This window comes from Phascolarctos cinereus, unplaced genomic scaffold, assembly GCF_003287225.1.
Source record: "Phascolarctos cinereus isolate Bilbo 61053 unplaced genomic scaffold, phaCin_HiC Scaffold_726;HRSCAF=1367, whole genome shotgun sequence".
Lineage (NCBI taxonomy): Eukaryota > Metazoa > Chordata > Mammalia > Diprotodontia > Phascolarctidae > Phascolarctos > Phascolarctos cinereus.
This window is the reverse complement of record NW_027556098.1, coordinates 420296432-420319457: the sequence shown is the minus strand read 5'-3', so window position 1 is coordinate 420319457 and position 23026 is coordinate 420296432. Positions and strand designations below refer to the sequence as shown.

The window sequence follows — 23026 nt, the reverse complement described above, 5'->3', positions numbered from 1 at the left end:
GAGAAGCAGCCAAGCCAGACCTAACCATTCTGCTGGCTTGGAAACAGTCTCAGAGAGGGGAATGGACTCGCCCAAGGTCAATCACCAAGTAAAAGGGAGAACCCAGAGAGGTAGACAGGCTCTTTGACCTCGAGTCCACAGATGTTCCCACTCACCCAGAGACCTTTAAATGGCAGCCCAATCCCTTCAATTTGCGAAGGGGGAAACAGAGGGCCGGAGAGGAGAGTCAGCATACCGTTTAACCCTACACCCTTCCCAAACGCAGGGCCCCAGATTCCTCCCCACCACCTAATCCTCAATGCAAACATCCGGTGTTTGAAATAGAGTTTATTGAAGTTTCTGTTGGTATTTACATATGATACATAGTAAGTAACAGAGCCACCCTCCCACCCGGTTCCCAGGCCCACTTGGGCCCCCTCCCCCCAAGCCTCATTAAAAACCCGCTGCATAATGACGGGTTAACTGATGCCCTGCCCCTGCTTTCCCTCCCTCCCCCCCCCTCAAAGATGCAGACTAAAAGCCCTGGCCCCCAACCACTGGGGGACCATCTGGTTCATTGTACATTATTTCGCCTCCTCTGGGCCCCACACCTGCCTAAGCTGTTCCCCAGAGCACAGACCCTTTAAGAGGGGCTGAAGTCTGGAGTTTTGCAGGGGGCAGGGATGGAGGTGCAGAGGAGGCAGAGGTGGAAGACTCGGAGGTTTGGGGGGCCACTAGGCCCCGCTACTGCCCCTGCCTTGGGGGAGAGGAGCAAGGAGGGTGGGGATCCAGGCATCAGGATCAGCCTGTCAACCTCCTTCTCTCCCCCTCCCAGGGGGCCTCTGGTGTGGAAAAAAAAGAAAGAAGAGCAAGAAAAAGAGAGACAGAGACACAGAGACAAAAAGATTCCTAGTAACCTAAGGGAGAGACAGACCTGGGGAAAAAAAAGAGATGGGAAGAGGAGGAGGAGGAGGAGGAGGAGGAGAGGGCCCAGGGGCAAAGGGAATGAGAAGGCTGGGGTCAAGGTTAGCAACCTGGTCCCTCCCAACTCCTGACTGTGGTTAGCCACAGTAGGCAGATGAGGTAAAGAGACCCAGGGTAAGAGATGCCTGTAGCTGGATCGTCCCCGGGAGAAATGAGGATCAGTGTGTTGAGGCTTGAATTTGGCCTGCAGTCTTCTTCTGTAAGGAGCTGCCTGACATCGAAGATACCCAAGAAACAAAAGAAGGGCCAGAGGAATAAAGGAGGAGCAAAGGAGCAAAGGAGGGGAACTTGAGAAGGGGGAGGTAATTAAGGGAAGGAAAAAGACCAAAAGATAAAGGGAAGGAGAGGAGAAGTACAAGTAATTAGGAAGAAGGGAAAAGACTGAAGCAAAAGGGCCGGGCCACAAGGGAAGAGCCTCAGGAAACCGGAAAAGAAGGGAGGAGGCCCGAGGGGACCCGAGGAGCAGGTGCCGGGGTGGGGGGCTGGGCGGGGGGCGGTGCAGTGCCTCAGCAAGGCGAGGTGGAGATGTGCATGTGGTCCGGGTACTTGATAGCAGGAGGATAGTTCTGGGTCATCTGAATGGAGACGTCGCTGGAGATGTCCGAGGGGCTGCGGCCTCGGCGCCAGGCCTCGGGCTGGAGGAACTGGCCAGAATAGTCGGAGCAGTCGCTGAGCCTGGGCCGGTAGAAGGCCGGGTGGGGCCGGTACATCTCTTCCTCCGCATAGCGTTTGGTGAACAAATAGACCGACATCACGCCAGCCCCCTGTGGGGACCCGTGATCAGAGACCGTGGCCGTGTCCGGGCCCCCAGCCCCACCCGCTCGGGGACCGGGGAGTTCCTTCCCACTGCCCGTTTCTTCCCACCCAAGCTCTAGCCCCGCCCCCTCCGGGCCCTCCCTCAGCCTCTCGAACTTAGGGCCTCAGATGTGCACGCAGGAGGAGTGGGGAAAAGGGCTTCCAGTCCATCAGGAACCAAAGCCCCATCCCACCTCTTTAAGCAGGAAGGAGGAGGCCGCAAAGGCAAAGGACCAGCCATAGCGATAGTGAAAGTACTGCTCAGATCCGCTGGGACGATTCATCACCTCATCATTAATGCTGGAGATATAGAGGACTAGGCCCACAACGAGGGAGAGGCCTGCACAGGAAGGAAACAGCCAGGAGGGGATCTGGTCAGGTGGCTTGGAGAGCTCCCTCCAACCTGAACCAGTGGCACCTCCAGGAAGGCATCCCTGACTGGGCCCCTCCCCCATCTCCAGGAATGTAGGCAGGCACTGAATGATGGGCGTTGGGAAAAATGTCCCTCTGAGGTTCCTGGCATCATTAATGGACAATAGGTACCTTTGCAAATAACAAGCCCCCTCATTTCACCTCAGCCATAGGCTATTCCATCTCTGGGGCGGGGGGCTCCTTTCATCCCCCTGGATGCCCAATCATACCCAGACTCCTCCTTGGCATAGGGTTCAAGGCTTCCCTTTCCTCATCTCTCCCTATTCTAATCCTCCAGCACTGCGTTGGGAAGGGGGTAGGGGAGCTCACTAGAGAATCATTGAATGACAGAATTAGATTGTCCTCTTAGAAATCCCCTGGGCCAGAGGTTCTTAACCTTTTGTGTTCAGGGCATGGAACCTTTTGGCAGTCTGGCAAGTCCACAGGCCATTTCTCAGAATCATGGTTCTTAAAGAATTCAAGGAAATGCTAAACTGCAGTTAGAGATTAGGAAAAGTAAAAATGTCTTTTTTCCCATCCAGGTTCATGGATTCCCTGAAATCTATCCTTAGGCCCTAGGCTAAGAAACCTTGTTCTAATCTGATCCCTTTCCTTGACATGAAGCCTAGAGAAAGAAAATGACTGCCCCTAGGTCACACAGGAAGCTTAAGATCACCAAAACCAAGGGCAGAAAAAGGTGGGATTCAGAAGAGCCCTGTCTATTCCACCTCTTTCATCTAGTCCTTCCCTCCCCCCTCCCCAACTTTATAGAGAGGAATACTGAAGCCCAGACAGGGCCTATGAATGGCTCCAGGACCCATAGCCAACGATATGGCTAGTGTTGAGTCTAATCTACATTTTCCAGAGGGAGAAACAGGGGTTCCTGACACAGTCAGGCAGGGGTCCCAAGCTTTGAGACTGGCTTCTCTGTGAGTCCTAACAATGGGGAAGCTACAGCAGCTGTCCAGTGAGTCCTGGAGGCGACCCAAAGAGAACATGCCCTGGGGCAGAGGTGGGGGCGGAATGGGCACCAAGCACTTACCTGAGAGAATGAAGAAGATGCCAGAAACGAAAGCGAGGATAGTCCTCTGAGGGCGAATGTGGCCAATGTTGCTGATGACGAAGGCCGTGAAGACCAGGAAAAGGCTCACCATGGGGAAGGGGGTAGCGGTGCGGACAGTCTCTAGGGAAATGGCAGGGGGAGGGGCGGGGTGAACCTTCCGTCCTAGAAGCCAAAGCTCCGCCCCTCGGCCCACAAGCTCCTCCCCTGCCCGCCCCCGCCCCTACACAAAGCCCCCCCCCCTCACTCAGGATGTTCTCGGTGTTCTCGGTCACCAGGTTAATCTCCGGCTCTAGGAAATATTCCGAGGCCACACAGCGACCCTTCTCCCGGCCTGTGGGGAAAGAGAGCGTTTCGTCAACCAATCATTCAGCGAATTTGACAGGCGCCTACTCTGAGCTAGGGGGTGCGGTACAAAGATGGACAGAGCGGGAGCCGCTTCGAGGAAGGCTCCCCCGGTCCTTGTGGGGTTGGGGCCACCTGGGTGCACGAAAGAGGCCTAGGCTCCTGAAGGAGTGGAGGAGAGAGGAGGGAACACCAGGGTGAGGATCAGGATTAGGGAAGGGCACATCAAGATCCCTGTGGGAAATAGGGGCTGGACAAGGAGGATGCCTAAGGTCCCAGGGGTGAAGGGAAAGTCCCCAAAGGCCAGAGGCTGGGGGGACGAGTCGTCAAGGTGCCTGGGGAGAGGGGAAGGGTCTCCAGGGTCCCTGAGGGGCTGGGGCTGGGGGAAAGCCTCCGGGGTCCCTGAGGGGGAGGGTCCGGAGCTGGGGGAGGGCCGCCGGGGTCCCGCTACCTGCGAAGAAGCAGACCCTCCAGAGGCCGGCGTGCAGCGCCATCTTGACCTCGGTGCTCTGGTTCTGGGGCAACACTGTGCCCTCCTCCATGTAGAGCCAGTAGTCGGTGCTGACCGCGATGCCAACCAGGAGGAGGCCGCAGGCGCCGAACACGCTGCTCAGCAAGGTCAGCGCGCGGCTGCTGCACGAGCTCATGGCGGCGGCGGCCGCGGGTGGGAGGCTCGCGGGGCCTGCGGAGAGACAGGCGGCCGGGCAGACGGAGAGGCGGGAGCGCGAGGACGCGGGAATGGAGAGAGAGCCAGCCCAGGGAGGCGGCCTGGCCTCCCGCTCTCTCCCAGACCCAGGAGGCCCTTCCCGCTTTCCTGGGCAGCCGCCACCCGACCCCAGCCCCGACCGCATCCTAGTCCCCTCGCAATGAGCTCCAAGCTTCCTCTCCCGGGAACTGGAGATGGCCGTCTATCTCCCAGACTCGGACCCAGACTTCCTTTCTCCCTCTGGAACGCAGGCATCCCGGCTCCCAGACCTTTAACCCCGTCCTGATCCCCTGCTAACGGGACCCAGGTATCCGCCTGCGCCCCCCGCCCCCACTCCAAGCTTCCTCTTTGGGGCCCTCGAGATCCTGGACTGCCTCGTGCCTCCTGGCCTCAGTCTTCCCTGCTCAGCATCCCATCCCCATCCCCTCCGGGATCCAGGCATTCCAGAACCCCAACCCCTTACTCATTCCAGGTCTCCTGACTAATGGACTTAGGCATCCATCCCTCCACGAGCTCCTTCTTGTCAGAGACTCGGTATATCCACTTGCCTCCTGAAGCCTGGACCCAGGGGTCCGTATCTCCCTCTACAGCCCGGCTGACAATCCCCCTCTCCCCCTGCCCCATCTAAATGCACCGGACCCAAGAGTTCCGCTCCCTCCTCCTGGCCCTCTGTGACACCTCCCCAGGCGTTACAGGATCCTGCTTCCCACCTGGGACCTAGGCTTCCCCTCTCCATCCATCAGTCAGCTGGACTCCCCTAGGGGACAGAAACATCCCAGTCTCCCAACCCCGCTAGGGACACCTGGCCTGGCCGATCTCACCTCGCTCAACGCTGGGCGGACGCTCGGGGCTCCGGGCTCCGCAGCCGCATGTCCGGCCCCGCGGCCTCCCCGGACCGGCCCCGCCGCTCCCGGCCCCCGGCGTCCCGGCCCCCACCCCCCTGGGCTTCTTCTTCCTCCTTGGCCTCCGCTCCGACTCCGACTCCGACTCCGGCTCCGGCTCCGGCTCCGGCTCCGGCTTGCTCTCGGGCCCCGGGCCCAGCCTCCTCCGTCCCTCCCTCCTTCACTCACTCCTCGGCGGACGGAGACGGGAGCAGGGAGCCCAGGCCTCTCATTGGCTGCCGAGGAGGAGGGGAGGGAAGCAGGGAGGACGCAGAGGATGGGGATGGAGAGAGACTGAGACACTGACACAGAGACAGACAGGGACAGGGACAAAGAGACCTAGCCAGAGAGCCGGGAAGAAGGACGTGGGGAGAGGCAACGAGATTCAAAGTGGGACAGAGACCCCAAGCGATGGAGGAAAACGATGAGGTTTGCAGCTGGACCGACAGAGGGCAAGAGGAGGGAGCCAACGAGAAACAGTGGGGATAGAGATGGAGCGACGCCCAGAGCCAGGGTGAGAGAGGGGGGCACGGGTCCGAGAGACAAGAGACGAGAAGATGGAGATGCAGACACAGAGACACTCACACGAGAGACATCCAGGGAAAGAGAGGCAGAGTCAGAAAGGCGCGGTGAGACCGGATAGAGCACCGCCGAAGCAGAAGGAATGGACCACAAGCCAAGCCTGCAGGGGCCGGGTCGGGGGGCGCTGGGCGGACGGAGCCGAGGCCAGGGCCGGGTCCTGCAGCCTTCACAGAGCCTGAGTGAGCCCCCCACACCCCCCCCGCCCCAGCGTGATGTCAGCGGGCCGTTGTGCTCTTCCCCCCCCTTCTCTCTTAAAGGCGCAGGGTCCGAAGCTGCTCTCATTTGGCCTGGGAAGGGGGATTCCAGAATGACCCCTGAGAGACACAGGGACCTCTCCTCTAGTCCCACCCCTTCAGTGACCCTCAGCCCCGACACAATCAGACATTCCCTCATCCAGCCCCCATTAATGACCCAGAAGCCCTATTCCCTCAGGGACGGCGGCCTTTTCCTCAATGCTACCATTTCGAGGACCCAGGAGATCCCTTCCCTAGTCCCACTTCCTCACAGACTCAAGTGTCTAGGATCCCGCCCCCCCTTGGGGACCTAGGCTTCTCTTTCCCCAATCCCATCCCCTCAGGCACCCTGGCATCCCCTCGCCCTGCCCAGCCTCCTTGGAGAAGCCAGGAGACATCCCTTCTAGCCCACTTCCAGAGGGATTCAGCTGGTCCAACCTCCACCCCTTCGGAAAACCAAGAGCCCCCTCCCCTTGCCGGGCTCTAACACACATCCAGTGTCTGGACTGAGCTGAATGGGACTTGGAGATTCTGACAGAGTTCGGCTAGTGCTCCCCCGCCCCCTACCCCCCCGGACTACATTTCCCAGCAGCCCCCTGCAGATAACCCCCCCCACACACACACACACACCACCACCACCACCACCGCCACCAAAGACGGGTAGGGGACAGGAGTAGGGGAGCTGGCCGCGGTCGCTGATGGGAAATAGAGTCTGGGTGTGAAGGCGAAGATGGGGGGGGGAGGGGAGGGGGAATGAGAACAGCGGCAACTATTCCCAAAGTGGCCCCTCAGGTCCTCCCTCCGACTCTCACTTACCCTGAGCCTGAATCTTTGATTCTCTCTCACCGTCTCCGACTCTCTCTGTCATTCTCTGTGTCTCTTGATTGTTGGTGCCTTCTCACAGTCTCACTGTCCTGGGCTCAGCATGTCTCTGACTCTCATTATCCTAGTCTCACCATCTCTGATCTGGCCTCTCCATCTGTCCTTGTCTCAGCCTCTTCCCCTCCACCTCTGTCGTGTGGCTTATTCCTCCCTCTTTCCCTCCCTCCCTCCCCCCTTCCCCTTCCTAGCACTATTTTTGGTCTACTATTTAAAGGGTAGACTTAAGAGTCAGGATAACCTTCCTTTCCAATACAGACAGGCAATAAACGTTTATTAAATGCCTACTATGTGCCAATCACTGTGCTAAGTGCTGGGGGTGCAAAGAAAGGTAAAACAGTCCCTGCCCTCAAGGAGCTTACAATCTAACGGGGAAAATAACTAGATAGAAACAAGCTATCCAAAGGATAGAAACACCCCACCACCACCACCTCTGCTCCACACAGCTGCCAGTGATTTCCTTTATAAAGCAGGGGTCTGACCATGTCACACAATAGGGTTTCCCTATTGCCTCTGAGGATCTCTTGAAGGCCCCAAGCTACCATTCCAACTTCCCCCTTTCAGGAAAAGTTGCCTTGTTTTCATTTCATATATGTTTCTGTATATTGTCTTATCCCATAATAATCACAACACCCTCCATTTCTGTAACACTCAAAGTATCTCATAGATATTATCTCACGTGGTCCTCACAGCCCTCCTGGGAAGCAACTGCTATTATTACCCCCATTTTACAGATAAGAAAGAGTTTGAGTTTGACCAATCCAAGGCCACCCATCTAGTAAGTGTATGAGACAGGATTTGAACTCAGGTCTTCTGGACTCCAACACTTGAGCCTCCTTGAAGATAGCTGGTTCTGGGTAGAATGTAAACTCTCTGAGGGCAGGTATTGGTTTGTTTTTTATCTTTGTATTCGAAGTACCTAGATCAGCACCTAGCACTTGGGAGACGATTAATAAATGCCTGTTGATTGGCTGACCAAGGTGAGCCTCACCTCCCTTCAGACTGGAACCGCATCTTGGGCACCTACTTGCCAGGGTTCTTCTGAGGCTCCAGTGAGAGGCTGTCAAGGGCTATGTTTCAATTATAGGAACCACGCAGTGCCTTTCTTTCTCATTCTTCTCACTGTCCCTATTTGGCTGTGTCTGTCTTTCCCTCAAACTGCCTCTTCTTTCCATCCCTCCATAACCCAGGACCCAAGCAAACACAAACTTAGCCAGCATCAAAACCCCAACTTTATTTCCCAGCCCTGAGGGATGGGGTGGGGACAGATATAGGGAGTCTGACCGAGGGAGGCCTCAGGGGCCCAGAGAGGTGAATCCAGGGCTCCATGAAGCTGAGACTTGAATCACGCGGCAGCAGGAAAGGAGTTTGGCAGTGATTGGGGACGGGAGAGGGGAAGTTCTAGAACACTGGCTGGTGGAGAACACCAGAGGGCGGGGCAGGGAAGAGTGGGTAGATCTGGATGCTGGGCCCCAACTGGGGGCCATCTCCACCCTCCCCTCGGGTCCCAAGGTGTGGGGGCACAGCCTCCCACAGGACCTCGAATTGAAGGTAGGCTCTAGGCTCAGGGCAAGGGATGGGGGGGGAAGTCAGGGGTGCTAGAATGGGGATGGAGAACTAGAACATTGGTGGGGAACTAGAATTAAGAAGGTAGATAAGGATGAGGGGAATTAGAATAAGGGCAGGGTATGTAGGATGCCAGTCCTAGGTGGGGGAAGGGGGGAGAGAGCAAAAGATCTGGGAACTCCCCCCAGCCCCACCTATCCAAGAAGAAGGGGAAGCAGCAGAGGGGCCTGGATCCAGCACAGGGTGCTCACAGGACAGGCACAGGGCTGGCACCAGCCCCAGGACTGGGGAGCTCTCGAGCATCAGGATGCACAAAGTCAGGATTGACATAGGTGAAGCCCTGGAAATCAGCCTGGTCGATGCTGGCCAGGACTAGGCGGTCAGGGGGGGTCAGCGCTGGGGCTGCACGAGTGAAGAATTTGTCGAAATTCTCACCACTGCGGCCACACTGGGGGAAGAATAGGGTTGGAGGTTATTGGGATCCCCTCTTCTTCTCCCCCAAGGTCCTTTACCCTGTTCTTGAGACCGAGCCACCTTGCGAGCGAGCACACACACATTACACATACACAGGGATGGGACTGGGTAAGGACCCAGAAGATACTGACTGGTCGTGGCCTGAAGGGAGGAGGGATCTCGAGTCTCTCCAGGCGCTCCCAGTCAATCCAGCGGAAGAATCCATGAGCCCGAATGGCCACCTCTCCATCGGGCCCAGAGCCCAGACGCTTCACTGGGTGTTTAGTGAGGAACTAGGGAGGAAGAGGCAGAAACGAGGAAAATCCGAGGGAAAGAGGCCAAGGCAGAGAAACACAGGCAAAGAAAGGGAGTAGAAAAAGAAGGAGGGAGAGAGAGAGAAGGAGGGAGAGGGAGAAGAGAGAGGAAGGGAGAGAAGCAGGGAGGGAGAGAGAGAGAGAAGGAAGGAGGGAGAGACAGAACAGCAAGACCAGAAGAAGTCGGACCTGGACAAAGATAGAGCCACTAGGGAAACAGAAAGAAATGAGAGACAGAGAAAGACAAATAACGCAGACAAAATCTCAGAGGACCACAATCAGAACAACTGAACTTCATTCAGTCCAATAGGGGAAGTGCCCACCACTGTGTGAACCTCGCACTCTGCTAGGGAAAGCCCCCAAGGAGCTTCCATTCTACTGTAGCGACACAGAAGCCAAACCAGAGACAGAGACAGAGTAAGGGAAACACCAGCCTAAACGGGGAGGCGAAGGCGCAGCAAAGGGGCGCAGACCGAGGCACAGAGACGCAAAAACACTGGGACGCCAAGAATTAGCCTGGAAACGGCAGCTGCTCCGTCAACTCCCTGACCCTATTCGGGGTTTTCTCGGCAAAGATGCTGCAGTGGTTTGCCATCTCTTTCTCCGACTAATTTGACAGATGAGGAAACTGAGGCAAACAGGGTGAAGTGTCTTGCCCAGGGTCACACAGCTGTAAGAGTCTGAGGCTAGATTTGAACCCAGAAAGATGAGTCTTCCGGACTCCAGGCCCGACACTCTGCGCACTATGGCGCCACCTAGCGGCCCAGAGGCCGGCAGAGGTGAGCCCACACAGACAGATGAACATGCAAACGAGAGGCGAGGGAGCGCAGCTCAGAGACCGCAGAGGGGAGGAGGAGCTGCCAGGCAGCTTGCAGGCTCACCCCCTTGCACACTGCTACCGCCTCCCGCGACAGCGCCTTCGGGTAGGTGACAGTCTGCTCCATGATGGCCTGAAACAGCTCCTCCTCGTCCTCCCCGTCAAACGGAGGCTGGGGACGGAGACCAGAAGTCAGCGCTCCCCAGGCCGGCCCCAGCTCGCGCGGGTCTGTCCATCCCCACCTTCTCACCTGGCCCGCCAGCATCTCATAGAGCAGCACTCCGAAGGACCACCAATCCACCGACTTCCCATAGGGCTGGTAAGCGATAATCTGCTCGGGGGGACACCGGGCCTTTAGGAGACCAATCCAGGCCCCGCCCCCTCAGAACCCCAGGGAGGCGGACCCCCTCATTACATGGCGGCCCCTCCGGCCCAGGAAGTCCAGGCTCCTCCCGCTGAGGGAGCAAGAGGCACCTCAGGAGCGATGTAGTCCGGGGTTCCGCAGAAGGTCCGGGTCGTGGTCCCAGGAAAGATGTTCTCCTTGCACATTCCGAAGTCCGTGATCTTGATGTGTCCGTCCGCGTCCAGCATCACGTTGTCCAGCTTCAGGTCCCTGCGGGGAAGGGGGCCAGAGAGAGGCTGGGCGGGGTCAAGGAGCCTTAAACCAGAATAGGGCGGGGTTTGGGAAAGGGGAAAGGGGGATGCTTGGCTCAGGGCGCGAGCTGGGGCAGTGGATCTAAGAGGGGCAGGGCCTGGGGTGTTTGAAGGAGGCAGGCTAGGGGCAGGGTGGAACCGCGGATCTTAATGGGGTGAGGCTTGGAGTATCTGGGCGAGGGAGCCCCAGGGTGAGATGGTGGGTGGGGTCCCCTCACCTGTAGATGATGCCCTGGTTGTGAAGGAAGAAGAGGCCGATTGCAATTTCGGCCGCGTAGAACCTGTGTGGGGCAAGAGGCAGAACACCCAGAGTGGGGTCAGTGCCTGGGTCCCCTTCCCTTCCCCTCCCCACCTTCTCTCGGGCACTCACGCGGCGTGCGGTTCCTTGAATTTGCCCAGCTGCTGAATGTGGTACATGAGGTCCCCGCCCGTCACGTACTCCATCACAAAGTACAGTCGGTCCTGGGAAAAGGAAGACGAGGCGCTCAGGGGGCGGCCCCCTTCTCTGCCCTCGGCCCCCAGAAGCCCAAAGCGCTCTGAGGCCCCTCCCCCACAGCCTGGGTCCCCGGCTTGGGCTGGGCGCGCTCACGGTGGTCTGAAAAGTGGAATGGAGCTGCGTGAGGAAGTGCGGCCGTCCGCCCAGCCCGCGGCCCCCCAAGGCCAGCACGCGCTTCTCCACCAGCGTGCAGTCCACGTCGTCGTCCTGCACGATCACGTCCTTCTTCAGGATCTTAATGGCGAACAGCTCATCGGAGCCCCGACGCTCTGCCAACATTACCTGGGAGCCAGAGAGACCCAGGTGTGCAGCCTGGCTCCAGCCATGGGCGTCTCCGCCTCTCTGACACTTCCTCACTCCATCCCCTGGGGACTCAGTAGTTCCAGCCTCCCGCTCCTCTCCGGGACCCAGGCAGCCCCTCTCCCCCCGGTCAGGCTTTCTCTAGCTCTTTTCCTCCTCTCCACTCCCACTCCAGCTCCTCGGGAGCCCAAGGTCCCTCCCACCCTTACCTTGCCAAAACTGCCCTTTCCAAGCACCATGAGGAAGGTGAAGTCGGAGATGTGCAGACGGCCAGAGCCAGAGCCAGAGCCGAAGAAGCATCGCTTGGAATCCGTGGGGCTGGGGGAGGGAGAAGGGGAGGGAGAAGGGCCCAGGCGCACCCGCTGCCCAAGAGGGAAGGAGGGAGGGAGGGACATGAAGGAGAGATGAGAGTCAGGTGTTGGAGGTTCCCCCAGACCCACCCAACCCAGGGTCGTTGCAGCTGAAAGCCAGCCAAACAGGGACACAAGAAGAGAGACCTGTACACACACAGCCTATGGAGGCCTAAGAGACCTCTCCAGCTGGGAGCCAGGACACCAGAGTTCCCAGCTGGGCCACCCCCCCAACCCCCTTTTGGCTTTTCTAATACGTGTAAGGAAAGAAATGGTTTGGAACGCACAGCATGCAATAACGTCCTTGTCAGCTGCGAGCCAGAGAGACACAAAGAAAGAAAAAAGGAAAGAAAGAAGAGGAGAGAGGGAGAGAGGAAGAGAGAAAAGGAAGAAGGAAGGGAGTGAGGAAGGTCACATAAAGAGACAGAGAAGGCTCCAGAGACAATGATAGAGACAGAAAGCAGACCTGCGGAAGACAGAACTAGACAGCAGAGGCAGGGACAGAGACTCAGGGAGGAGTCAAGGCCTGAGGAGAGGGGAAAAGCCCCCAGGTTCTTGGGGTCACATCCAGCCCCTCAGCGAGGCCAGGTCTGGACCCCTCCTTACCTCATACAGCTCCAGGGGATAGTTACAGGCCTGGGGGGAAGGGGAGAAAGAGTGCAAACTTAGACTCAAGCTCAGCTCTGGGCTCTGGTCCCTGTAGGGGTCAGGTTTGGGGACCAAAGGGGCAAAAACTACAGGGAGCCATGAGGTGGTGCAAGGGCTTTGAAGGGAGAAGGGTACCTCGAATTTGTGCAGGAGCCCACAGTTGTCAGCATCAGCCACTGGAACATTGTAATATTCACCCTCCTCTTGGTTCAGTAACTTGTACCTGGCACACACACCACCCAGGGAGGGGACCACAACATGGGGGAAAGGGAAGACAGAGACCCCAGAGATAACAAGGGGTACAGGAAGAGACCCCCACCACACACAGAGAGATCCCAAAAGAAGAAAGGGACACCGATCAGCACAAACCGATGCAAGGGTGAAATGGTCCAGGCAGGAAGCAAGTGAGAACCCATAGAGGAAGAGTGAGCCCAAAGACAGTAGAGCCACCCGGACCCCAGAGTCAAAGAGGGGCAAAGAGAGCTCAGAGAGGGGAGTTGAGGGAGAGCAAGATACAGCAAGATACATACACAGAGAAACCCTAGAGACAATGAGATGTAAATAACCAGGGAAAGAGACACTCACACCCCACAGGAAGAGACAAGTGAGGACAGAAATCCAGAGAGAAAGGAAAGAGGGAGAGAAACAGTGTACACGGAGATCCCCAAAGTGTGGGGAGGAGGCCCTAGACACACAGGAACCGAGGAATGGGACATGTGGAGAGACCAAGGCTCCAGAGACAGAGGAAGACAGCAAGAGACCAGAGGGGGAAAAAAAGATTCAGAGATAGCCAGGTACCAGGAGAGTAAGGGAGAGATCCCATACCCCAGCCCAGAAGAGAGACCAGACCACCAACAAAGACCAGAAAAATCGAAGATGTTCGACCCCAGAGATGCAGAAACAGAGAGGAGGTAAGTGTGGCTAGGCTGGACCAGGGCCAGGAGCACTGTGGGAGGGCTGAGGACACAGAAGGAGCCTGTGCTGGACCTGGCATGCCCTCCCCTTCCCCAGGGAGAGAGCGCAGCCTCACCAGCCGTCCACAGAGGCCTTGAGTAGCTCTGACACGCCAAAGGACATGGCGCCCATGAAGTCATTGCGGGACGTCCGGTCCCAATCCCAGACCTCGATGCTCAGGCGTCTCTCCACATCCCCCGGGTTTCAGGGTGCTGCAGGAAGGACCAGGACCCCCTCAGTCCCAGCCACCTTCACCTCCAACGCCTGTGATCACACCCCAGCTCTTCCTCCTGGCAGCTCGTGATATCTGTCCCTCTCCACAGGCTGTGTCTGCCAGTTTTTGTCTCTGCTGGGCTGGTTTCTTTCTCAATATTTCCTCTCTTCATCCCTGTCCAGGTTTTTCTTTCCCTCTCTCTCTAACTCTCTGTGTCAGTCTTACCCTCGGAGTCTCTCTCTTGTCTGTCTGTCTCTCTCCCCCTCCCTCCTTCCTTCCCCCCTCTTCTCTCTTTCTGTCTCTCTCCCCCTCCTCTCTCTCACTCTTTGTTTCTTGCCCCTTTCCTCCCCTCCTGGCCTCTATACTTGTCTCTCCTGAGTTTCTAATCTAGATCATCCCATGAACCTATCTAAATATTTTTGTTGTTCACTTCTGTTCAACTCTTCATGACCCCATTTGGGGTTTTCTTGGCAAAGCTACATCATTTTCTTCTCCAGCTCATTTGACAGATGAGGAAACTGAGGCAAACTGGGTTAAGTGACTTGCCCAGGGTCACACAACTAGTAAGTATCTGAGGTCAATTTGAACTCAGGTCTTCCTGACTCCAGGCTCGGTGCTCTGTCCACTAAGCCACCTAGCTGCCCCATCTAAAATTATCTTGTTTGTTTTGTACAGGCTTATTATATATAGATCACTCTAGGAGCATCTATTTTGCCCTTGGCATGACAAAAGTTAAGCAGTCCCTGCCCTCAAGGAGCTTGCATTCTGGACAGGAGACAACAAATACATATAAAAGGAGATGGAGGAGGGGCACTAACAAACAGAGGGATGACAAAATGCCTAATGGGAGAATGTGGCTTTTGAGGCTCCAACCTTGAAAGAAGTTTAGGGACTCTAAAAACTGAGGAGACAGAGTATTCCAGGCATGGCAGATAAAGGGGAGGGGAGAATCCTGTGTCCAGAAGCCCATAATCACATGCCTACACATCTCCTCCTATAGAATGTAAGCTTCCTGAGATCACGATCTGTCCTATTTTTTGGCTTTGAATTCCCATCTCCCAGAAGGTTGCCTGGGACACAATAGGAGCTTGACACATGTTTGTTGCCTGATGTATCGGGACCCTGACATCAGCGCTGGAAAAGCCCTTATCAAATGCCACTCTATAGAAGGGGAAACTGAGGCCGCGGGGGAGCATCTCATCGCAGGTCACACAGCCTAGACCTGAAGCTTGAACAGAAGCCAGGCTCAGGACTCTCGCTCTGGTGTCCCTCTGACCGTTTCTGGAGCCCCCCCCCCTCAACTGCCTTGTGCCTCCCACCAAGGGCCAGTTTGGAGGACTTCAACTCCAGAGGCCCTCTCTGCCTTCTCCCAGGAGAGGAAGACTCACAACACAAAGGTCTCGTCCCACACTGGGTTTAGCGTGGCCTTCACAGTCCGGGTCTTCTGTTTGCTCACATTCTTCGGATCCGGAATCAGCTTTAGTTTCACGTAAGGATCAGACAGGCCATTGGGGTCCATGGGGATGAGGTTGCGAGCCTCGCCCACTGAGGATGGAAAGGAAGGAGCCCCATGCAGTCCCTCCACCATATTATCAAGGGAGATCTTATTCGTTAAGTGCTTAGCACGGGGCCTGGTACATAGTAGGTGCTTAATAAATGCAGGTTGCTTCCCTCCCTCCCACTGTCCTGCCCCGAAGGGACACAAGCTGTACACTGCCACCAGGTGGCAACCGAGACCGTGGGTCGGAGAGCCTCACCTGTCACGTGGATCTCATCCCCTGCCGGGGCTCGAATGCGCAACTGTAGACGCCCTCGTCGCTCTGTGTGGTCCACACCGCACAGAGAGGGCACGCTTCTCACACAGCGCCGGTGCACGTTCATCTCGCAGCCTGCAGGGGGCACCTGGGACTCAGCAAAAACTACGACTCCCAGCATCCCTCGTAGAGGGCTAGTAGAGGCCGCAGGGCACCCTGGGACATGTAGTCCCCGAGGGGATTCACGAGACCACCCCCACCCCACTCCTTCTCCCTTGGGTCTCCCTGGTCCCTCAGTCCGCTAAGACGGCTGAGCAGAGGCTCCATCATTCCAGCAGCCCCTCAGTGGGGTGGGCTGGCATCCCCTCCTCCCTTCCACCTCCTTGTATCCCCCCCCCAGGGTATCTGGGAGTGGGGGGGAGGGTCTGCATGCCCCTGGACAGTGCCCAGCAAAGAGAGGACCCCATCTCCCAGCATACCAGCCCCCACCCCACCTCCCCACCGGGCCGCTGGCTGCCTGGGCTCCTGCACTCACAAGCGCACTTCATGCCCTGATGTACCAGCCCATACAGCAGGGAACCACAGTGATCGCAGAAGGTCGGGCTGCTGTAGCTGTGCAAACGAAACTTGTGCTTGTTGCGGGGGTCCTGGAGGGCGGTGAGAGGGTCACCAGGGGTCCCTGTGCAGTCCCGGAATCCCTACCTCGCTATTTCGTCTCAGTCTCCCTGTCTCTGTCTCTTAGGATGGCCATTTTCCCATCTCTCTGCCTCTCCTGTATCTCTGTGCCTGGGTCACTGTCTGCGATTTGTCTCCCCTTCCCTCTGCCTCTCCTCTATCTCTGTGCCTGGGTCACTGTCTCTGTGATTTGTGCCCCCCTCCCTCTGCCTCTCCTCTATCTCTGTGCCTGGGTCACTGTCTCTGTGACTCCATCTCCTCATCTTTCTGCCTCTCTTGTTTCTCAGGCTTTCTATGTTTCTGACTAGAGGGACTGGTCTTATGAGGAGAGGAAGTGAATTCACAGATATGGAGCCAGAAGGCAGTTTCTTAGAGATCATTGGGCAGCTAGGTGATGCAGTACATAAATTGCTGGGCCTGGATTAAGGAAGATCTGAGTTCAAATCTCACCTCAGACATGTACTATGTGTGGTAGCCCTAAGCAACCTCTCTGCCTCAGTTTCCTCAGTTTCCTTATTATGGAGAAAATAATAGCACCTCCCTCCCACAGTTGTGGTGAGGGTCAAATGAAATAACATGTAAAGTGCTGTAGAGATGCTAGCCGTTGTTTTTATCACATCTGGCCCCTTCGTATTCCTGAGGGAGATATGGAGGACTAGAAACTTGCCCAAAGCCACAGCTGCATCTAAAGCCCCAACCTCCTGCCTTTAAATGAGGGAGAGGGACGCCATTCTGCTGCCTCCCTTGTCTCTCTCAGTGTCTCTGTCTCCCTGTCTTTCTATCTCTGCCTTCGCTGCCATCTGCCTGGTTGTTGTATCTCTCATCCTAAAAATAACAACCACTCTCATTAAAGGTTTACAGAGCTTCTTCCTCACAGCACCTCTATGAAGGAGGTAGTCCCAGGGTTTACAGATAGGGGAACTGAGGCTCGGAGGAACTGATTTGTCATGGTCCCACATCCAAGAAGAGGCAGCGCCAGCATTGGAAACCAAGAATCTGTCTCCTGACTGTGGCTACAACAACCACACTTTCCTTCACTTCATCTCCATGTCTTCTAGATCAGAGATCTGAGATCCGAGATCCAAGACCATAGATGTATCTGCAGGCTGGGAGTCAGGTGACTTGAGTTGGAATCTTAGTTCTGCTCCACCCTGTGTCACCTTGGGTAAGTCCCTTCCCTTCTCACTTTCCCTTATATAAAATGAGGGAGTAGGACTCCAGGATCCCCAAGGTCCCAAGGGTCTTTCCAGTTACTTCCTACATTTTGTGATCAATCTCTCCCTACCTTGATGTCTCTCCTAATCTCTCTCTGTCTTGTGGGTCATTTACTCACTCTCTCCTTGTCTTGGTTGGTCTCAATGGCTTCCCAAAGGAGGCAGAACAAGATAAGGAAGGGACAGCCCATTGGGCCTGGATTCAGTCAGCTTTGGGCTCCAGTCTCAGTCTATCCTCACAGTGTGATTCTTGCTAGTCATGTCCCCTCTGCAAGCCTCAGTGTCCCAACAAAGACAATCGTCCTTGAACTCCCTACTTCATAGGAATGATTCTGTCTTTTGGAAATTGTCAAGGCAAGAAATATGGTCTCCCCTTCTCTGTGTATTTCTTGGGTCTCTCATGGATCTCTTGTCTTCTCTGTCTCCAGTATACCTCCCCATCCATCTCTTTGACTGTTGTGCCTCTCAGGATCTCTCTGGACCTCTTCCCCCCCCCCACTACTGCTCTGTCTCTCATGGTCTTGCGTCTACCAGGTCTGTCTCCCTCACTATCTCTGCTTCTAGTGTCTGTCTCACTGCCTCTCTGTCACAGTGTCCTTATCTTCATTTCTCTTCCTCTCCTGTCCTCTGAGATCCTGGAACTCCCCTGGCCCCACCTCTGCCTCCATCTCCCCTCCTCCCATTCCTCCCGCTCCTCCTCCAGTCCCATGTATCACCACCCCCTCCCTAGATTTCCAGGCCAAGGGCAGAGAATTTGGGGCAGATGCCACTGCTTTCGGCCCCCCCCTCCTCCCCCCTCCCATAAAAATAGCTGGAGAAACTGGGCCAAGCACCTAGGGGGAGCTGAGGAAGGGGGGGCAGCAAGCCATGCCTCTGCAGAGACCCAGGCATAGGGGGCACTCACGTCTGTCTGGGGCCCCTTCCCCGCGCCCGGACACTCGAAGGTCACAAATTCGTGGCATCGTCGGTGAACCACGAAGCTGCAGACTAGCAGATAGAATGGTGGATGGACAGTGACCAGAGAGACAGAATGAAGAAGACAGAGATACAGAGAAGGGTAGAGTCCAAAGAAAGACAGAAAAAGAGGACAAAGAGAGCCAGAAAAATGGAGACAGGGAGTGATAGAAAGGGATGGAGACAGGTTCGAGAAAGAGACAGAGAGACAGAAAAAATTGAGAATAGTCAAGACATGGAGGAAGACAGAAATGGGTAATAAGGGATAGAGACAGATTCAGAAAATGAGAGATATAGAGGGGAAGATGCAGAACGAGGAAGAAAAAAAAAGCCAAAGAAAGATAGGACAAAGAGAGAACCAGAGATTGCAGAGGGATAGAGACACAGAGGAAGACAGAGACAGAAAGAGACAGAGACACCCAGAGAAGTGGGGAAGGAAGACCAAAGCCAAGAGAGAGAGAGGGCCATAGATCCCCAAAAGGAGTGGATAGAGAAGGGGGGAGGGTGCAGAAAGCAGATAAAAACACAGGAGCTGAATGAGGGGATCCTAGTGCAGATTCCCACCCCCTCTCTGACTCACTGCGTTCCCAAAAACAGCTGTGGTCCACTTGGGCAACCGCCCCTTTCCCTCACCAAGCCCCGCCCTGAGGAAACCCGAATGAAGAGATGGGGTTGCCATGGAAACAGCACAAGGACCAGGGGGAGCCTGCCTGACCCTCTCGCCTGTTCTGGCTCTCCTTGCCTCAGCCCCTTTCTTTCTTTCTCTATCTCTGTCTCTCTGTCTCCCCCCACCCCCACCCCACTTCCTGGTCTTGATCTCTGCCCGCCTTTCTGTCGGTCTCAGTGTCGATCTCTTCGTGACTCTGAGTGTCTCTGACTCTCCCCCTCTCCCCCCACTAGCTGTTCTCATGGTAACAGATTCCCCAAAGTTCCTTCCCCACCTGGAGCTGCGGGGGCCCCCACGCTCCTCCTTCCTCCTCCCAGGCCTGGCCCCATCCTAGTCCTCAGAAGCTCAGGCTTCTGCTCCACACATGAACACGTGGGCCCCTCCCCCGAGACACGCGAAGCCCTCTGCTCTCCAGAGACCCCGGCCTCCGCAGCCCCAGCTCTTACCTTGACACTGAAGGCCCTGTTTGCCGATCCCCCTGAAATAAGCCAGACCTTCAGGTCAGTGGGCTATGGGTGGGGGGAGTGCCGTAGCGGAAGGGAGGGAAGGGACTCTTTTCCAGCCCCGGCCCCTAGGAAGCACTGTTGTTCCCAGATCCTTCCTCTCAGAGACCCAGATATGCCCTCTCTCAGCCCTTGCCCACCGGGGACATAGGAGTCCCCCTCCTCCAGCTCTACCCCTGGGGACCCCAAGGATTCTTTTCCCGGAACCCCTTCCTCTCGCTCCGCAGAGCTTCCTCCCCGCAGCTGCCTCCCTATAAGACCCCAGTCACCCTCTCTCCCAGCCTCCTTCCCCTAGGGTCCCGAAGCCCCCTCCCCCAGCCCCGCCCCCTAAAGCCCCAGCTCCCTGCTTCCCTCACCAGATGAAGTCCGTGCAGTGGCTACAAAAGGTGGGCTGCTTGAAAAAGCGGGCTGTGAACTTGTGGCTCTTCACCTCATGCACGACCTTCTGGCGCAGAGCCCCCTTCCTGCAAAACAGGGGCCGGGGGCCACCCTCGGCCTCCCCACCTCCGGGGCCCAGTCCAGCCATGGTCCCAAGCCTTCCCTGCCAGGGAAACTGGGGAGAGACTCTGAGCTAGAGACCTCAGGCCTGGGAGAGGTGGGGAGGGTGGGGAAGGCAGGGACAGGCAAGGGAGGGGGAGGGATCGGTGAGGGGAAAGAGTAGAAATCTAGGAGAGATTGGAAGAGATAAAAGACAGAGATCCCGAGGGAGAGGCCGAGGAGACCGGGGAGGGGTGGGGATGGCTAGAGAGGGAAAAGAAAACGAACAAAATGGAAAAGAGGAGATGGAGGAGAAAGAGGGGGGAAAGAAATGAGAAGAGATGTGGGAGAGAAATGGGGAAGGAAGATGGAGAGAGATACAGAAAGACAGAGAGAAGAGACAGAGAGAGGAAGAAAAAAGGAGGAGACAGAGAAGTGAGATAGATGGAAAAGAGGAGGGGAAGATGAGAGAAAAAGGTGGGAACAGGAAGAGTAGAGAGACAGGGAGAAGAAAAGAAAGAGGGAGAGATGGGACAGAGGAGAGAAAAAGAGGGAGAGAGATGAGAGAGAAAGGAGGAAAGAGATGAGAGAGAAAGATGGGAGAGAGAACTAGGGAGGTAAAGGTAGAGATGGCCAGAGACCTGGGGAGAAGTGAAGGGACAGGCACAGAGATAGGGAGGGGCAGAAGCAGAAATGGGCAGAAGCAGAGGGGGGGAGAGAGAAGTGGGCAAAAGCGGAGAGGCGAAAAGAGGGGGAGGAGACAAGAAGGGAGGGGAGGGAGTCCGCAGTCCTGGGGGCTGGGGAGGGGGCGGGATGCGGGGCAGAAGGGCCCGGCGAGCCGGGACCCCGTTGCTTTGGTTGAGCTGCGCTGTGAGGAGGCTCTAGGCACCTGCTGAAAAGTGGGGGCCCTGGGAAGGGGTGTTACCGTGACGACCAAGAGGGCGGGACTTCCTCTTAAAGGTGCCCCCAGCCCCCCAAGCAGTCTGTGCATCTGTCTGTCCCTCTCACACCCCCACAGGCCAACCCTAGCTCTCCTTCCCCTCCAGTTCCCGAAAAAATCGTGTCTCAGTCTCTCCCCATCCCACCTGGACCCTCTCCATCATCTTCCTCCTTGACTTCCTGCCTCTACTGCCTCCTTGCTGTCCCTCTCCCTCTCCCTCCCTCCCTCTCTCTCTCTCTCTCTCTCTCCCTCCCTCCCTCTCTCTCTCTTGCTTCTGTCTCCCACTCGTTCTTCTTCACTATCTCTGGGTCTCGGTCTCTGTCTCTGTCTCTACTCTCCCGGCCCCGCCCCCGTTGCCCTGGGCATCGTTCGCCGCCGCTCGCCGCCCGAAGCCGAAGCAACGTGATGCATTGTGGAAAATGTAGTCCACCTCCAGCCTCGGCGGGCGCCTAGGGCGAGTTGGGAACTACAACCCCCAGCATGCCTCGCGACAGCTCGCCCCCCCCAACCCCCCCCATAGCTTCTGGTACACTACCAGGCTGGTGAGCTTGGGAGCCAGAGCCCATCCCCACTCATCCCCACCCCAGTCCCTGCCTGGGTCTCTGGAGGATCCCCTACCCTGACCCACCCGGGGCCTCTCTGGCCCCAGCCTTGCCTCTCTCGTTCTCTTTACTCCAGCCTCTCTCTGGGGATCGCAAAGTGTCAGCTAGGACCTTGAAAACCACTCACTCCCTAACTTGACAGAACAGTAAACTGAGGCTTAGAGGAGTCAAGGACTTGCTCAGAGCCGCCCAGGCAGCACAGGTGGCAGAGCCTGGGTACTCCAACTACAAGCCCACTGTCAGTACGCGAGCAGCTTCGGTCTCTCTACTTCTCAGTGTCTGTCTCTCCATCTCTGTTTCCCCGAATATCCAGTCTTCGTCTCTTTCTCTCTCGCGGTCTCAGAGCATCCCGCGTGAGACTCGAAGTGTCCTAGAGAGTATCTATCTGTATCTTTCCAGCCTCCTTTACATCTTACACCTTACCTCTCCCACCCCATACTCTTCCGTCCAGTGACACTGGCTTCATGACTGTTCTGGAGCAAGACGAACAATCAATCACTCTACTCCGGGCATTCTCTGGCTGTCTCCCCCCCCCCCTCCTGGACCATTGTGCCTCCTCATCTCCATTTTCTGTCTTCTTTCAGGTCCCAACTAAAGCCCAGCTTTTTTTTTTTTACCAACAATCACTTCTATAAGCTTTTGAGTTTTAAATTTTTCTCCCTCTCCTTCCCCTCTTCTTCCCCTCCTCCCTCCCCAAGATGGCGCACAATCTGATATGTGCTATACATATACATTCCTATTAAACATATTTTCACATTAGTGATGTTGTAAGGAAGAATTAGAACCTATAGGAAGAACCATAAGGAAGAGGGGGGAAAAACCAGAAGAAACAAAATAGCCAGTAGTATGCTTTGATCTGCATTCAAATTCCATAGTTCTTTCTTTGGGTGTGGGTAGCATTTTCCATCATGAGACCTTTGGAGATGTCTTAGATCCTTGAATTGCTGAGAAGGACTAAGTCTATCAACATTAGTCATCGCACGACGTGGTAAAGCCCATCTTCTACAAGAAGCCTTTCCCAATCCTTCGTCATTATGGTGCCTTCCCACTGCGGGGAAGAGAAATCTCCAATTTATCTTTCCAGATCTTGCTTGTCCCTAGGTGTTCGGCTGTAGTTCACCCACGCGCTAGATTGGGAGCTCCTTGAGGGCAGGGACTGTCTTTTGCCTTTCTTCCATCCCTATCGCTTAGTACAACGCCTGGCATATTGTAGGAGCTTAATAAAGGCTTCTTGACAGACTCCAAGAATGTGTCTCCCGGAGTCGTTTCCTTCATGCCTCTAACGTGTAGTCCCTATTTGGTCTCTGGATCTGTCTTTATTAAGTCTTTCGAGGCCTCAGACTGTCCCTGATGATGAGTCTGAGTCTTCTCTATTGATTCTCTGGCTACCTGGCGCGCGGTTCTAGATCAAGGTACAGAGGTGGCGGAGAAGCCGGTTAATCCGACCCTGCCTCTCCAGCCAGGACCGGTCAGCTCCCGGCTTCTTCCACCTGCCTCTCCACCTCCCCGAGGCCCCTCCCAACGGCCTGGGCACTCGTTAATGTCTCACTTCCCCCTTCCTGCCTCTCTTTTCCTCCCTCCTCCAAGATTTAAGCCCGGCTTCCTGTTCCTCGCTCCTC

General features: G+C 56.1%; 2 protein-coding genes across 2 annotated transcripts; both read right to left on the bottom strand.

The window, feature by feature from the left end:
* Positions 1–1374: 1374 nt before the first annotated feature.
* On the bottom strand, positions 1375–5934 carry CACNG7 (calcium voltage-gated channel auxiliary subunit gamma 7). The gene is made up of 6 exons (XM_021004089.2): positions 5102–5934; positions 4026–4256; positions 3477–3563; positions 3212–3352; positions 1953–2098; positions 1375–1727 (listed from the first exon to the last, which is right to left on the bottom strand). Exons 2-6 carry the CDS (start codon positions 4219–4221, stop codon positions 1470–1472), a joined length of 828 nt encoding a protein of 275 aa, XP_020859748.1. The 5' UTR covers positions 4222–4256; positions 5102–5934; the 3' UTR covers positions 1375–1469.
* Positions 5935–8069: 2135 nt separating this feature from the next.
* On the bottom strand, positions 8070–21040 carry PRKCG (protein kinase C gamma). The gene is given in 19 exon segments (XM_021004118.2): positions 8070–8869; positions 9027–9167; positions 10070–10177; positions 10256–10336; positions 10480–10618; positions 10878–10940; positions 11030–11121; positions 11249–11437; positions 11665–11817; positions 12412–12441; positions 12589–12676; positions 13484–13608; positions 13610–13619; positions 15010–15166; positions 15379–15510; positions 15911–16022; positions 18169–18251; positions 19332–19363; positions 19745–21040. Coding segments are annotated over 19 exon segments (2106 nt in total). The 5' UTR covers positions 19915–21040; the 3' UTR covers positions 8070–8668.
* Between the last annotated feature and the right edge of the window lie 1986 nt (positions 21041–23026).